General features: G+C 38.1%; 1 protein-coding gene across 1 annotated transcript; it reads right to left on the bottom strand.

The window, feature by feature from the left end:
- Nucleotides 1-2940: 2940 nt before the first annotated feature.
- MYF6 (myogenic factor 6 (herculin)) lies at nt 2941-5114 on the bottom strand. The gene is made up of 3 exons (XM_005884155.2): nt 4505-5114; nt 4120-4210; nt 2941-3887 (listed from the first exon to the last, which is right to left on the bottom strand). Exons 1-3 carry the CDS (start codon nt 5021-5023, stop codon nt 3769-3771), a joined length of 729 nt encoding a protein of 242 aa, XP_005884217.1. The 5' UTR covers nt 5024-5114; the 3' UTR covers nt 2941-3768.
- Nucleotides 5115-17362: the final 12248 nt, after the last annotated feature.

Genomic DNA, 17362 nt, shown 5'->3' with positions numbered 1-17362 from the left:
TGCTTTTTTCAGAATAAAACCTCTAGGACCAACGGTCATCTTTTCTAACATTTCTTTTGAGTTTAAGGGAGTCACTATGGGGTCTGTTGGGGAAATGTCTTGATGGGTTGGCTCTTTGAGGAAAAACCATGTTATTGCTAATTTATTAATGCATTAAATTAGGAAATGATATGTTCAAAGTTTAAATTAAAATATTTAAAAATATTTTTAGCTATGATTTTCTGGGAGGATGATTTTGAGATAAATAAATGGGATAAAATATTACTTAGAGAAAGTACAAATAAATGCATTGTACCTTTAAGTAAAAAATACCTTTAGGTTAAAAGTTACTTTAGCAACCCAAGACTTCTCTGGCAGTCACAAGAGTAGTTCGGAACAATGAATTTCAGCACCAACTCCCACCCTGCCCCAAACATGTAAAAAAGTAAAAAAAAAAAAAAAAAAAAAAAAAAAAAAAAAAAGAAAGAAAAGAAAAAAAGATTATATTAGACATAAGTGAATTTCTACTACCTTCAGGCTTGGAATTCAATGATTCAGGTGTGATAATTAAAGATAGAGAAAGCTGACATTTCATGTTTTGCAAATTATTTCTATTGTAATATAAAACAGAAAATCACTCCTTATTTCATACTTGATAACTTTATGCCTGTCTCTGAGAGGAGGGTCAGTTTAAATCCCAAATTACTGATCTTTACCAAGTTATTACATCTTGATTTTCTGCTTCCATGGCCCTATTTGTTTTGGCTTTGGCCTTAATAAAGATTGTCATCATTAATGTCCAATGAAAACACTTTAATTGCAAACACACCAAGGATTTCATTGGAAAGCCTAACATGTTAACTATATAGCAATGGAGGTCACATGAAGTCTTTGGGAAATATTTGCTCTATTTAACGAAGAGACTTCTGTAGGCAAACTTACTCTAAACAATTTCTCAAATTACCCAACTAGGAGAGATAGAGAGGATTTGGTTTGCAAAGACTGAATCAAATCTATCAGCAAGTAAAGTCCATGAATTGAAAAAAGCATTCTGCTACTGAGCAGTTTAAAATGCAAATTTTATAAATATGTGTGCAATCATAAATTAGTTCACTTGGTCGATTATGATATTTGATTTCAGTATGGCATGAACTTGATTTTTTAAAAATATAGGTGTGTGTATATACACACCTTTCAGGGAAAAGCCTTATTGATTCTCAGGAAAAAAAAACAACACATAGATACCTAACAAGGGTGATTAATGGTTATACACACCTCCCAGACATATTCACACGTGTCCTGATTGGATCATTTGAAATGCTTTCCCACTTATTTTTAAATTCAATTACTACTCTAAGGTAGAGTTTACTAGCTAATCTTTCTTGAGACAAAGTTTTTGGTAAATAATTGCCAAAGAGAGCCAAATTATTCCACAGACAATAAATTTTCCTTCTTATTCCCCAAGGCTTCTTTTTTGGGGGGCATGGTGGTTGGGAGAACAAGCCTTTGATATCAGCTGGCTCTGAGTCCTGGCTCTGTACTTACAAGAACCTCTCTGTCCCAAAGAGTCCTTTTCCCTAAACTAGATGTGACAATAGTACTTCTCTCGCAGCTTGTTGTGAGATTATATGAGCTAATATGTAAAATGCTACAAATGGCTCATTCAGGTTGCTCTTGGTCTCATTGTCAAATATACTTTCCCCTACAAAGGCTGGATCGGAAGGAACTGTGGCTTCTGGTGGGAGAAAAGCCTCCTGATGGTCCATTTATATTTATGAATGAAAAACAGAGAGAGCTGGCATTGAGTGTTTATATTGCGCCCTCTTTTTTCTAAGCAGCTTACATGGGCTATCTCAGTGAATCCCGACAGCCCCAGGAGTTGAGCGCTATTATTGTCCCCATTATTTTATAAATGAAGAAATGGACGACGAGAGCAGCAATTACAGTCCAAGGTTACCCAGTAGCAGCCTGGATTCAGTCTAGCTTGTCAGCACCCACAGAGGCCTTTTACAAAATCCACTAACACTCCCGCCTGCTCTTCTCAAACCTTTGAGAGGGATTACATGTCAATGTCAGTTTTCGCTGTGAAACTTCCCGCATTTTAAAAGCATTCTAGGAGAAATTAGAGGCTCAGAAAACAAAGTGACTATCACCCTCAGAGCAGCCAGCCCTTTGAGATGGAAAAGGGGCAATTCCTGCTCCGGGCCTAAAGGGGGCGCTGCCTGTGGGGGTCCTGAAACTGTGTTGTGCAACAGGAAGGTCCCGAAGGGCGTGTTAGGAAGCAAGGTTGGTCTGGGAAATACTGAATTCAATTTGATTTTCACATTTTCCAACTGAGGACGGACTAGCGGTGAGGATAAAGAGGGAAGGGAGGAGTGGGGAGAGGGAGTCCACCGGAAGGTGCCATTTACCGAATGCAAGAGAGAAGTCGTGATTCCATAGAAATGGCTCGCCCCTCTCCTCTGCTTTACTTCCCACTGCGATTCTTGGTGGTCGCTCCTGCCTGAGGTTACAGGATAAACAAACCTGGCACACGTTGTAAAATCCTCACCCTGAGGAGCTCCTGGGGAGGCAAGCCTCTCTGGGGCTTGGCTATTTGGCCCAGCTAAGAGGTTTCATGTGTGTTGTTGTTGTCCTTTGCCCTCAGCATTTAACCCTTCCCTCTCTTGAAGCAACCCTTCCTCACGCCACCTCAATAGATTGTCTCCTTTTCTCTTTCTAGTTGGAACACTAACCCAGGCCACACAAGGCCTTGAGGATAGTCTGGTCTTCTAGCCACCAGTTTAGTTCAAGAAAACTGGGGAGGGTCCCTGAGACCGGGCAGTGCAGCCCCTGGGGGCTCCAGGTCAATGCTTTTTATGCAAGGGCGGGGGCCTGGAGAAAGTCAAAGAGGGAAAGTCATTCGGCCTAAATTAGCTGGAGATCTTTTTGAAAAACAAGCGAAGAGTTTTTGTGTGGCAATTTCTTGCAACAATGAGATTTTACTGGATTGAAAATTCAGTCAACTTTGGGTAAGCAAGTCTCACCCAGAGCTCCAGGTACAGAAACAGAACGAGAAAGTATGCTGATACAAGAAAAAAAGGACATTTTTCTCCTGGATATTCCTCACGTATAGAAAAGCAAACAGTTTAATTCAGACATAGAAAAACAACCCGTTTTCCTTCCTTTAAATCAGCCTTTAAGAAATCACCCAGATAAATGGGCTGGTGTGATGTCTAAATTAAAATATGGCTCTCTATATATTTGTTCAGCTGAATCGAAATAGGACCAACTTTATTCATACAGAAACTCATTTTTTTAATATTACAATACCAGGATCCTCTCACATTATATATACAATACGTCTGTTACTTTACAATATATATTTCTTAGGTTTACATATAAAATGAAAGAACTAAGATTATTTACAAATATACATTCAATACCCCTAACATTTAAATGCAACGTTCCCACTTTGTGTTAGACAGGAATGAACTTCTTTTGATCATGGCACAAAAGAATCACCGTAATTAAAGTAAATATATTATAAAACCAACCAAACAGTAGCAAAGTAAGGCTGCTAGACCTACGCCACTCGCTGTTCCAAAAAGATTAAAGCCCAGAGCCCAAAGGCATCCGAGCGTGCACAACAGTTTCGGAGAAGTTTCTTTGTGTCTCCTTCCCTTTCATAAACTTCTGCGGTCTGGGTTCCTCAACGTGAATGTAATGTGAACTAATCCGAAGGATTAGTCGAAGGAGGGAGGGTGGGATCTTCCTGTTGCCGCGACCATCCCCAACGCCGGCTCCCAGTTACTTCTCCACCACCTCCTCCACGCAGGGGAGTTTACGCTCCTCCGAGGAAATACTGTCCACGATGGAAGAAAGGCACCGAAGGCTGCTTGAGGCCGAGGAATCAATGCTTGCCCCTCCTGAGCACAGAAAACACACAAACATAGCAGCCAAGGAAGGCAGAAGAGGCAGCCCCGCGCCCGGCTCCAGGCCTCTCAGGCAACCCGGGGGCACAGGGTCCCCGCGCGAAAAGAGCGCACTTCTCCCCGGGCGCGCGCGTCCCTGCTGTGGATCTGAGCCTGGCCTGCCCGGCGCGAGCAACCAGCCCCCTCCCGGGCTGTTCCCTAGCGCGGCGCCCCTGCTTTCACTTACCTTCCTTGGCAGTGATCACGAGCCCCCTGGAATGATCCGAAACACTTGGCCACTGGGAGCTGCAGGTGCGCAGGAAATCCGCACCCTCGAGCTGGAGAAAAACCAAGGCAGCAGATTAGAAAATAAACATCGGTTCCGGGGATGGGGGTGCCTTTGTGGGGATGTCTCCCCTGCTTCCTCGGGCCGGGGCCGGGTGCGCATTTCCTGCCTATTGCAGGCACCCCGTGTCCAGGGGTCACTGGGGGTTCATTAGAGAGGGAGCTGGAGGGGCGGGCGAGGAAGGGGGACGGGAAAAGAGACCCAGCAGCTGGATGGGAAAGCCCTAGGGAAAGCGGCTAATCAGACTCTGTCTGTATTCCCCTGCCTGGGCAGCATGTGGCCTTACATTCTCTTGTTTGGGTCTGTAGTTAAAGGGGTCCACCCCCAGCTCCTGCATTTTCTCCTGCTGATCCAGGCGGTGCAGCAGGTCCTGCAGCCGCTCGATGTAGCTGATGGCGCTCCGCAGAATCTCCACCTTGGGCAGCCTCTGGTTGGGGTTGGCCACAGTCCTTCGCTTCAGAGCCTCGAAGGCCTCGTTGATTTTCTTTAGCCGCCTCCTCTCGCGCAGGGTGGCGGCTTTCCGTCTGTCGGTGGGGGCAGATTTTCTCTTGCAGGTCTTACAAGCCCAGATGAGGCATTGGCCCGGACAGTGGGGAGGCTGTAGGCCTGGGGGCGCCAGGACGTGTTCCTCTCCGCTGCTGTCGCTCCCAGCTTCCGGGGGCATTTGGTCCTGGCAGGGGGATAGGGTGCCATCGCTCCCTGGATACAAAGGCGAGCCCTCTGCCACTTCTAAGGGCTGCAGGGTAACATTTTCCCCGTCCAAGTAAAAGAAATAGGAGCCAGTTTCAAAAAGGTCCATCATCATGTTCTCCTCCTTGGCCTCTGACTCAGTCTGAACTGGGTGATGGGCTCAAAAACCCCGAGGAACCACCCAGATGGCATTTAATTAGTGCGGTGACATAAGTCACCCCAGCTTTATATATAGTAGCTCCTGAAACTCAATCCAACTTTTAGCTGTCATGGAGCATCAGTCTCCCAATGTGGTTACAGCCAGTGCTCTCTAGAACATCTAGTCTGAAAGAAAACTGAGAAGTGTCACCCCCAGAATGATGTGTCAATCTACATGCAGGACAGGTTGAAACAAAATTCACGGAGAGAGCCCCACAATTTAAACACAGAATCCAATGCTTCCATTTGGGGCAGTTTAAATGCGAACCTGCTTACAGGACAACTTCAAAACAACTGGGGATTAACACTGCCCCATTCCCCTCCCCCAGGCTCATCTGAATTCTAAGTATAGATCCATGATGAAAGATTTCAAAGGCAATAGCCGTTGCTCCAAAATAGCCTGGTTAGTATTTGCAGAGTGGTTCAGTTCTTTTCTCTCCTGTCTGTCAAAAAGATGCTATTCCTGTGATTAAAACCATTACAGTCCTTCAAAGGGTTTACATGACTTTCAGGCTGCGGCCTCAGTAGCAGCAGGTAAATCTCTTTCCTCTCTTTTAATAAGGCAGTTAGATAATTTGGGAGCTGGAGAGGGTGGTTGGAGGGTGCTCAGATTCTTTCCTTTGCTATCTATTTTTTTTGGAGGGGTGGCAACCAAAATCTGAATTCTGTACCCTTCCTAGGTGGCACAGCAGTACCTATGAGGTAAGGGGTGGAACAGAGGATGTGAATGCAATACATGTAATAACGTGTTTAAAGATCATTTTTAGTGGAAACAAGACTTTCACTAAAACTAGACGATGTTTCAAGACTCATTGTGGCCCCCACTCCAAGGTGCCTCTGTTATGGCTCCTGTTCTACACAGCTTTTGCGTTGGTGTGCTCACTGTCCATTGACTCCAAATCAGTTGTTGCATAGGATTCAGATGAGAAAGGCAGCCACTGAAGCACAAGCAAGGCAACAGAACTTTAATTACTGCTTCCCTATGGCCCAATGCACGCAAGTAGGGTGGTTGGAAGGCAGTACAATGTAAGGATGAAGCGCAGAGGCCCTAGATCCGAAGGACTCCCTTGAAGTCCTAGCTTCGTTCATTTCTATTTATGTGTGCATAGGTAAGCATTAGATCTCAATTTCTTCAAGATAATAGCAGTTGCTTAACAGAATCTTGGTGAGGATTTGATCCCATGATAGGCATGTGAAGCCTATAGCCCATATTAACTGCTAGATAAGCATTAGTGCATAAGGCTATGTCAGGGCTCAGACCATTTCTCAGAAAGGAAATAAAGCGCAGCTATTGCAGAGGCTTTTCTGTTCTTTTGTTATTTTTTTTCTCATTTGTTATTGTATTCTTTCCTTCCTCTTTTTTCTTTTATTTTTGTTCCTTTCCTTTCTTTTTTCTTTTCTCTTTTTTCCTCTCCTTTCCTTTCCTTTCCTTTCTTTTCTTTTCTTTTCTTTTCTTTTCTTTTCTTTTCTTTTTTCTTTTCTTTTCTTTTCTTTTCTTTTCTTTTCTTTTCTTTTCTTTTCTTTTCTTTCCTTTTTTCCCCTTAGAGCTCTGGAAGGACCCACTCCACCTGTAAGTGGCCTTTGAAATGAGAATCATCTTTGGTTTGGGCCTGTATAGTTAGTGCCTGAAAAACTGGATGGGAACCAAGCAGTGATAATTATAGGCTATGTTCAATATGACTTCACTTTTTTAAACGAATAGAGTGAAGACAATGCCATGAATCAATGGTCAGACAATGTAGGAACTAGCTACATTTTCCAGCCAAATGGCTTATTCAAAAAATAATTCTTCAGTCTCTTTATATTGAGCCACAGGTGTTAGGTTGACATTTGGGGCTGTTTTTATGTATTTGTTGTTGTGCAGCTGAATAATTCCTTATCAAATTTGAGAATGAATCAATTCTTTTTTGGAAAAGCAGGGAGCATAGGTAAGACTAATAATAAAAAGATACGTATTTTGTGATAGTTTCTCCTATTTCCGCCGGCGCCCTGGTTGTGGTAATGTCAGCAGATAAGACTGCAGATTGGAGGCTCCAACAACACAGGACAAACATCCATTATGGAAAGTTACCCTGTGCTCTTAACCACACTCTTATGCTGCATTTCATAATGTAAAGATAACTTAAAAAGGCGCGTTTAACCAATACAATTACATAGCATAGTTGCAAAGATTACTAAGATAATAATAACTGAAATTCATTTATTCAACATTTTTTGGGTACCTACAAAGTGCCAGACAGTGTCCTGGATACTACGGATAAAGAGGTGAAAATGATCACTTGTGGATTCTGGATGTAGAAGGGCGGGTGAAATTGACAACGATATATAAAAAAAAAGTGTGTGGAGGAGAAACGGCCCTAGAACTGGGGTACGGCTGGCCTAGATTTTAATCATTTGGGGCCTATGAGGGTTTAGTCAATTCTAACACCTCAAATTCCCAATTTCTTAATCTATAAAATCGATACAATGACAAAAGATATCATACTCTCAAAGACCGGAATAAATATGACATTTAAAAAAATGCAAAATCACTTAAAAATGTTGCATACTCTATGAAAGTACTTCTTTTTATTACTTTCTTAGCTTTCTTAGATATAGAGAAAAACTGAGATAGGAAAAATGTTGCTTCTAAGGAATTTTGTTGCTTGGATAATAGATATAACATTTAAGGTGGTATAATTCTTAGACTCACCACTGATTTTAAAAGGTATTGGAGAGATGTGAGAGTCTGTACATCATGAGCTGCTAAAGAATAGGAAAGTATGCTCTTTCTCCTTTATTTTTCCCTCATTCAAATGTTTCCACTTGAGAAACAGTGAGTTCAAAATATAGAAAGAGAAGATTCTAGAAAAAGGTAGAAAAATCTTTGAGGTGCTGATCAAGAATAACCTCTCAGGCATTTCAACCTTCACTATCAAATGATCATTTCTTATCAAATTACAAAGCTCCTTTCCAACATTTTGTAGAACTTAAGTCAGAAAAATCAGTGTTGTTGTTCATTTTGGTCTGTACTTCTCTCTGTTGTTGTTTTGGGGTGGGAGTGGGAGGAGAGAAAAAGGAAATGCCAGCTTGGGAAATAACCATCCTTTATTAGATTAGGTAATGGGAAAATATGCAATGATTCCAAGTGAACTAGTGAACTCTTGGAACTCCAATTGTTTGCAAAATCTGAGATGTCTATAATTGCAATTACATTATTTTTCAGAAGAACTTGGAAGCCACAAACCTTGACAAGTGGTCAAAACAGGTTTATGAAAACTGAAATCCCCTAGGCTTTAAATAATTCAAATTACATGTTTAAAAATTAGGGAAAAAAGTAGATAATAATAAGAGAACAATAATATTAAGTTTTAATAAATTACTTAACAGATCTAAAACAAGGTTAGTGATTGAGTTTTCAAATAGTTTGCCACCCCATTGTTCTTACTTTACACTTAGGTATCTGTAAATGCATTTTCTTTCTATCATCTTCATAAAAGATTGAGTATGTACAGTTCTCTGCTTGAGAAGGAGTGGGAGGGAAAGGCTTATGGTTCTCACTCTGGTGGATTTTAGCTCTGAGCCTTGGGGATAGTGGTGTATGTGGTGGAAAAACAGAGCTCTGGAGTAAGACAGAATTGCAGTCCTAGCCGTTATATGTTCGAAGCCTCATTTTTATGAGATCAAATGGCATATATAATACATACATCATAGGCTTGTTGTGTTTTATATAATGTATTGTTGTGCAATGATGTATGCTGAGTCCATGATATGAAATAACTCAACAAATGTGAATTTCCATTCTTCTCCTACTCAATTCATAAGGCCTCTTATTGAAATAGCCATAGTGAATTAATTGAAAAACCTAGATTTGGTAACACTGCTGTTTAAAATAAAGGTAAGGATTTATTTGTTAATGTTATAATGGAAGTGAAAATATTGAAACTAGTGACTTAAATCATAGTGTTTCACGTATTTTTGCCCTCAACATATTTCCAGTTTACTGGAGGGCAGCCATTAATTTAAAAATCGCACAAAGAAATAACTGAGCTGGGAATGGAAAGGAATATGGTTCTACACGAGTGTATAACAATGAAGAGTTTGTCATGAATGGGAAGCTTGAGAAAGGATGATTGGAGATAGAAGTTACTGAGATGTTGGGTTGATATTTCTAGGGAGCAAAGTTGAAGCTTCATAGCAAACCTGGGGATTGAGAAGGTGGCAGAAAGAGGAAGCTCATGGAAGAAATGGACATGGGTGAGGGCTTGTTATATAAACTGGCGAAGATATTTTTGTGGGTTAGGTCTAAGGGATATGACCATATTGTTGCATAGTTGTGTTCAAAGAAAGCAGTTTCAGTTATAGCTAAGAAAGTAGGACTGGGGGATAGACAGGAAAAATGATGATACTGCAATTTACCTAATCTGCAGACAGTTTGTACCCAGAGATTACCAAACACTGTGGTAAAAATAGGTCTGACTTAGACCCATAGAACATTCCAGTATTGAAAAGAGAGAGAAGAGAGAAAAGGGTAGAATAAAGAGGGGGCTCGGGAGAGGAGAAAAAGAAAATGAGAAGAACCTAGTCCACCCTGCAGATAGAGAAAGGATCAACTAGGAAGGCCAGTGAGTGTCTCAATAGAAGGTGAAGGAAGCCCCGCGGCCTGAAAGGGAAAATTCAGAAGAGTCAGATTAATGCTTTAAACTGGTGGTAGCTAGATGAGTAACAAGAACCTGTGCACCTGTAACTTACCTAATCTGCAGAGAGTTTGTGCCCAGAGATTCCCAAACATCATGGTAAAAATAGGTTTGCACTTAGACCCACAGAGCATGCCAGTCACTTCAAAGGAGCTGGGGGAGGAGCACAAACCAAGCAGAGGAAAAGGAAAGATTTTAAAGACCAGATGGCGGCCATGAGAAGTGACACAGAGAAATGAGGATGCTGTGGAGCAGCCCTTTTAAAACAGTTCCAAAGACATTAGGCGGTGATTTAAGTCACTAGTTTCATGGAGGAACCAGCGGGCTGCTCTTCAGAGCTTCCATGAAATACATATTTTGCTCTTTGCTCTCACCCCTAATTCCCTTTCAATTGGGAATAGGATGTGACTGCCACAAAAACCTGTGTTTAGTTCACATACTGCTGCAAAGTGCTACTTAAAGAGACTGCTGCTCATTTCTAAGTTTCTAGACATAATTTCCAGGGAAGGAGACAATGAATGCTCTTCTACCCGAGAGACAGTCCTTGGTGCTTAAAAAATGAAGTCCTCTTCATAATTCCCCAGGCCCCCCTACTTTTCACTCAGGTTTACAAATTTTGAGAGTAAAATTTGTGAACCAATAGAATCTTTCAGGTTAAGTATTGCTTCCTGGTGGGTTACCAACTGCCACAGGTTTGCTTAGGATGGATGCCCCTGAGGTTCGCCTTGTGCTCTAAAGCTGGGAAAATCCCAGGCAAATCACCCTCCTTCCCAGAAAAATAGAATAGATGCTATTCACAAATAAGAACTATGAGCAGAATATATAATGTAAACTTTTTATTTACAAAACTTACAGTGATTACAAATGCAGGGTTTGGTGTTAGATCCAAATTTTAGGTCCAGTTCTGCCACTTGCTAATAGTTGACCTTAGGCAAGTTATATTACTTCTCTAAGTCTCAATTAGCTAATCCATAAAGTAGAAATACTGTTACTTTATAAGGTTGTTTTAAAGATTAAAAAATGTCAGTGAAGCATTTAATAGACAGTGTTAGCACAGCAAATTCTCTATGTTATTTAACTTTTGATTGAAGAAAAGAAAAAATCACCCATCTACATGTTGCCTCAATAAATCATATTCTGCATGTTTTTTTGCTCACTACATGAACAAAAATTGTATGTAATATAATATTACATAATATAAATTTTGTAGTATAGGATTTAACAAAATAAATATAAATAAATGCAACATAAATATAATACAATATTGGCTCTGTCACTTAAAATATTACATAAACATTTTATGCTACAAATGTTTAAAATGTCTAAGATGTATAAAATGATTTTTCACTATTGTTTACATCTTTTAAGAACTAAAAGAATTGTGATATTCAGATAATCCGAATTATAGTAGTGTCTGGTGTTACTAACTTGCTAAGCTAAACAGATGTCTCTAGTATAGAATGGTTAGCCAAGTATTTTGTTACTGCCCTCCAACTGGCTGGTTATGACATATTGTCTAAAATAGTTGGTGCTTTGATGCCTATGTCAGAGCCTACTGTGACAAATAGTCACCACTGTACAAACACATTTATTCCATAAAAAGTTTTTCTACCAGTTTGGAAGGAAAGTTGTTTAATCAGATGTACACACACATTTTACACTTTTTCAGAAGCTTAGACATTTTTGCCTTCAAACAATAGATGTCAGTTTTGATAATATTAAGTGATAGAAAAGTGCCAGAAGTTATAATATGTTTAATTGCATATAATCTGGAGCTTTGTAAGTATCTGCATTATATGTTTTACATATCACTAGTCACAAAAAAATTAATCATGTTAAGTTTTAGCTTCCCTTATTTCATATCTGGGCTATATGTAATTGGTAAAGTCTTGCTATGTAATTTTACAACATAATTGTGATCTTTTTATTAAAGCATATAAGTAGATTTTTTATTTTTCTGTACTTAAGTATAAACCATTATGAGATTTAATACATTTGACAATATAAATTCAAGAATTGGTGCTTTTAGAATATAGATAAAAAATATATAAATGTCTTATTTTGTAAACTTGTAGCCATTATTGAACAGAAGAGAAAATGTAGCAGGCCCTGAAATGCTTAAAAGGAGTGATCTCATTACCTGTTGTTTTACCAAGTGTGTTATATAGTTATCTTTATTTTAAAGAGAGAATAACAAAGCAAAGAGAAATTAATCTACTTGCCCAAGGTCACATGCTTATAAACTAAGTTCTATTTCCTGTAATCACAAAGTAATTATTCTGAGCCTGCTTTTACTAACCAATAAAAGAATAGTCTTCAGTGAAAAAAAAAAATCTAGGATAAACTAATTTAGAGGACCTTTGAGTATTTATTTGCTCACCTGAAGGGTAAGTTACATTTTTCTACTAGAGTGACTAAGAGAGGCACTATTGATAGCTGTTGGCTGATATTTGGACCTGCATACTGTCCCATTGGGAAATAATGATGCAATGGTGTTTTCTCGTACACTGCCATGTACAGACAGTCTGTCCCAGAAGTCACAAAACGGATGTTCTCATAAAAATGCTTGAAATCCGTGCTCTATTTCATTATTTAAAATATATACGGTAAGACAGCAAGGCAGGACCTGGAGAGCATTATACAAAGCAAAATAAGCCAGTCAGAGAAAGATAAGTATTACATGATCTTACTCACATGTGGAATCTAATGAATAAAATAAACTGACAAACACAATAGATCCAGAGACATAAAAGCATGGAACAGACCGTGGAATCTCAGAGGGAAGGGAGGGGAAGGTAGATGGATGGGAAAAGATCAACCAAAGAATTTGTATGCATATATGCATAACCCATGGACACAGACAATAAGGTGGGGAAAGATTGGGCAGGGAGGTGGAGGCAGGTTAGAAGAGTTCAATGGGGGAAAAAGTGGGATATATGTAATACTTTCAACAATAAAGATTAAAAAATAAAAATAAATTTTAAAAATGAAGCAAAGGGGGAAAAGATGGAGTAGTTTAGCCTATTTAGGATAGGGCAAAAGTTGGGTAGAGAGACCATACTAAATAAGTCTTGATTTATACAATGCTCACATATCTGTTTTTCTCCCTTCCCCTTTAGTCTATGCCACTTACAATAGCCACAAAGACTAGAATTGAGGGATTTTAGCAGAGGGAAGGTGTCTGGAACAAGTATTACATACTCCTAATCAAAAGCTATGTGCTATTGAGTTGGCTCAGACTCCTGGAGATTCTATGAATGAGTGATGTCGACAATGTTCTGATCTCAACAGTCCTGCTCAGCTCCTGTTGACCCATTCCTATGGCTTCTTTAATGGAATCAAGCCATCTCATATTTGGTCTTCCTCTTTTCCTGCTGCCTTCTTTTGTTCCCAGAATTATTGTCTTTTCTAAGAAACCTGCCTTCTCATGATGTGCCTGAAGTAGGGCAACTTTAGTTTTGTTATTTTTCCTTCCAGCAATGTTTCAGGCTTAATTTGCTCTAGGACCCACTCGTTTGCCTTTCTTGTGGTCCAGGGTATCCATAGAGCCTTCATCTAACACCGTATTTCAAATGAATTAATTTTTTCTTCCTATCATCCTTCACAGCTTTCACATTGTACATAGTAATTGGGAATAAGAGGGTGTAGTTGATGTTAGCTTTGATCTCTAATGACACATCTTTGCTCAAAGGCTATGATTTACCTATAATCTGTTGGGCCGTCATGAGTGGTCAATATATGACCTCCTGAATATTGGGTGTCTCAGATGTATTTGATGATTTGATGCTTAATCAATTCCTTCCTGTGTTGACAAGCATAGGCTACACCTACTTTATCTATGTTTCACATGTTTTCCAAGACATTTGCTTTTATATTTAGTTTCATCTATTGTCCTTGTTTTCTCCTCTATTCTCTATGGTAGAATTGAATATTCTTAAGTAACAGAAAATGTATAATTTTTATATGCTTGTCAACTAGAAGTGCTATTTCTTAATGTTTTTAGTTTCTTAACTAACTTGTTTGAATTATGTAACATTAATCTGTCTTTATAAAAGTTTAATTTCCTCTAATCTCTCATTGCCCTCATTCATCCCTTGTTTTTGGCTTATTTTTGAAAGTTGATATTTTACTTATTTATAGCCCCCAAACCCAAACCTATATTCCACAGGTTTATGTATTTGCTGAAGAAAAACTATCACTTACTACAATCTTTCTTGGATTTTCAGATTTCATATTATGTTACAAACATTGATATGATTAACTATTGAGCAATAGATCTAAGTTTATTTCACATTATCTGCATTTTGTATTTATTATATATATTAAATTCAATATAACTTTTTTCTTTTAAAAATACATCCTCTCAAATATTTTGTTAAGGTAACAGAGTTGTTAAAAGAACAGTTTTACTCATAGACACAGACAAAAGTGTGATGTTTAACAGAGGGAAGGATGGTGATGGGGATAGGAAAGGATAAAGGTGGTCAAATAGATGGTGACAATATGATTTACTTTGGGTCGTGGGCACACAATGTAGTATACTGATGCTATATCATAGAATTGTTCACTTGAAACCTATGTAATCTTATTAACTATTGTTACCCAAAGAATTTTAATTAAGAAATAAAACAAAAATAAGTAAAAGAACAGTTTTAGGTTTACAGAAAAATTGAGCAAAAGGTTCAGAAAGTTTCAATTAAACTCTTAGTTCTTCCCCATATGAAAATTTTTAAAAATTCTCCTTTTATTCTCATTCTCTTTTTCTGTCTGTTTCTTAATATGCCTTTATTTTGTGCAAAATTATATGTTAAATTTAGAAAGATCAATGTATTGCTTGCCTTCACAGAGTTTACAATTTATTTAGAGGTATGAGATGTAACTTTTGAAGCAGTAATACAACAGTACAAATTAGTATACCGGTACAGTGACATTCCAAAATGAATAATGTTGGGAATATGGCATGAATGAAGGGTTGTTTGAATGAATAGAGGATCTTATGGAAAAGTCGTTTTCTTTAAAATCTTCTATGGAGATTTGTAGTGGTATCTATTGTGGATTGGGAGTAGGAGAGCCTTTTCCAATTGGGTGTCAGATATTTTAGGGAAGCTTTTTTGAAATTATTGAAATGTCTAAATGCAACGGTGGTCAATAAAATAAAGAGAAAGAAACAAACACTTACCTTGTCAATTTCTATAAATGAACACATGGAAAAAGGCATTTTAGATCTTTTGGAAGAACAATTTTATTTTTAATCATGTTCATATGCTGAAACAAATTAAATTTCCATATAATTTTTGATATATTGTGTTTATTGATGTAATTTACATTATGGTTTAACAGATTATTTTATATAAGTCATAAAGAAAGTCTTTATTAAGAAATTCCTGTAATATGTCTTCCTAAGATAGAGAAGGAATACACTTCAAATTTACAATCAATATTAACTATCTTCTAGTCAGATTTAATAATCAAAGGAAAAATATTTATTTATTTTTATTACTATTCATTTATTAGTTGACAGAATAAAGAAGATTTAGTTTTCAATGGTGCTACTACTAAAAAAGGCTAGAATTTAAAATATTTTAGTTCCAAATATTTTTTAAACTCACTCAGAAATAGTTTGGGCTTGAAAGAGTCATTTCTTTCTCAAAATGGTGGGTGAATTTTGGTCCAAGAATTACCACATTGGCTGAGGGTAGAATTTCTTTCTAAATTTGTGTCCAAGAAAACAGATGATCACACGCTGTTGGAGATCAAGAAACTGAGTTGCATACATAGCCCTTCATAAAGTATTCTTTTCTGCTAAACACAGACTAATGCGAATTGTGACAAGCATGACTCCTATGATGTATATTTGTGAAGAACGATGTTCTTTTCATACAAACAAGAGCTCTATTAACAAGGTTCCTTCACTCCACTTCTCACTTCCAAATCCTCTAGGAATAGACACCAACTGTCCATTTTGACACTTGTTCATTAATTTTCATTCAGTAGAACTATTCTCCTCTACTCAGCTGTTGTAGCAATTTAGAGTTTTAAAGCTTTTCTGATATGGCTCTTTGTTGAACACTGTTTCTGTGTTCCGAGGACCATATAACACCAGCGCCCTAAAGTATGTCGCAGTCATTAGTGTAGTTGGCCGCTTGCTTCACTACACATTCTCACAGAGGGAAATGTTAGCTTGACCTCTTAAAACGTGAAAAGTGCAAAATTAGTTCTCTCTGCCAAGAACATATATTACTTTTTTTAAGAACTTAATGGTCTTGATGGAAGTAAATCCGTGCCAATGCTTCCTTTCCTAACCTGGAACCTTCCACACACCTGACCTGAATGGATCCAATAGATCCGTAGTTATAAACTTATAGAAAATCTATTTATTTTCTTTTCCCCCACTCTGATTGGGAGGCACATGTGGGCATATTCTGAGTGAGCCAGGACTGAAAGCAATAACAGATCCCAGGAAACAGAGAATGACTGTTATATCTCTTTGTGAAATGTGGTCAACCTTGATAATTTTTATTCGTGATTGGGAAACCCCAGCACTTTGAGGATTTACGAGCATAAAAATGAATAATAAATGGCTATAGATGAGTATACTTGTTTTGTACTAAAATGAAGTTGGACTGTGCAGTGGTATGACTTTTCCATGGCAAAAGCTCTTTTCTTGTGTGTCTGTTTTGTTTTGGGTTAGTGAGAAACATCACGTCACGAAGAAAGAATGCAAGCCTCAAGGGTTGCTTTGCACGTTACCAATCTGTTGCGCTATTCTTGGCAATTTTTGTATGTGAAGTTCGCAAAAGATAGCAATTTTTGTTGCTGTTATGCTTAAAAATAGTATGTATGATAGGTGATATTGGCTTGTTTTAATATTCATTTACCATTTTATTTAGATCAATTATGTAGTTTAATCTTTTAGATTTCATAATATGTCATGATGTAATAGCACTAAGAACATATATTACTTTTCTTAAGAACTAAATAATTTCAAGATATTAATGCCTTAATGTTCTATGTATTATTCTAAGATAGCTAAGACTTCTTAGGTTTCTAACTTTATTTTTACTTCTTTGAGGATTTGGTATTTTATATAGCTTTCTAAAATTCCCATAACAGAATTTTTTTCTTTAATCTTATCCATTTCACTTCTTGAGGAAGCTTATTTTTTCCTGACTTTGAAGAAAATCCCAGTCTTCTCCAAGGAATAAGTTATCTTTTGAAGATTAAAGTGATGATTAAAATCCGCTTTTGGACATATGATAATACTATAATACTATTTTTGGCAATGGCGTGTTACTTAAAGAGTTTTATAAATACATTATCTTAGCAATAACTTCAGCCACAGGAAAAATGAAGCATGATCTTATAAGACCTTATAAGATTAGTGTGAGATTTCCTGAGGGTGCAGTAATTTAGCTCTACCTTCAGAAGTGGGCAGCAAGACTTTTCTGGGAGCTCTGGGGCTTTTAATAGTCTATCTGGAGTAAAGGCAGACAGTGGAGAGAGGAGGGGCTACAAGAGAGGCAGGGAAGAAAAAAGGGAGAGCGGAGGGAGGAGAAGGAAAGGCTGGAAGGGGAAAGTGA

The sequence above is a fragment of the Myotis brandtii genome, unplaced genomic scaffold (assembly GCF_000412655.1).
Source record: "Myotis brandtii unplaced genomic scaffold, ASM41265v1 scaffold82, whole genome shotgun sequence".
In the NCBI taxonomy this organism is placed as follows: Eukaryota; Metazoa; Chordata; class Mammalia; order Chiroptera; family Vespertilionidae; genus Myotis; species Myotis brandtii.
The sequence above is the reverse complement of the archived record's forward strand: the minus strand, read 5'-3'. Positions and strand labels throughout refer to the sequence as shown.

Bases quoted from the DNA above. Each gene is read 5' to 3' on its own strand.
- MYF6 (XM_005884155.2), bottom strand. From the start codon at position 5,023: ATGATGATGGACCTTTTTGAAACTGGCTCCTATTTCTTTTACTTGGAC. The intron at 4,211-4,504 runs GTAAGGCCACAT...GTTTTTCTCCAG, and splicing joins ACAGACCCAAACAAGAGAAT to CTCGAGGGTGCGGATTTCCT. The intron at 3,888-4,119 runs GTAAGTGAAAGC...TTCTGTGCTCAG, and splicing joins CGTGATCACTGCCAAGGAAG to GAGGGGCAAGCATTGATTCC.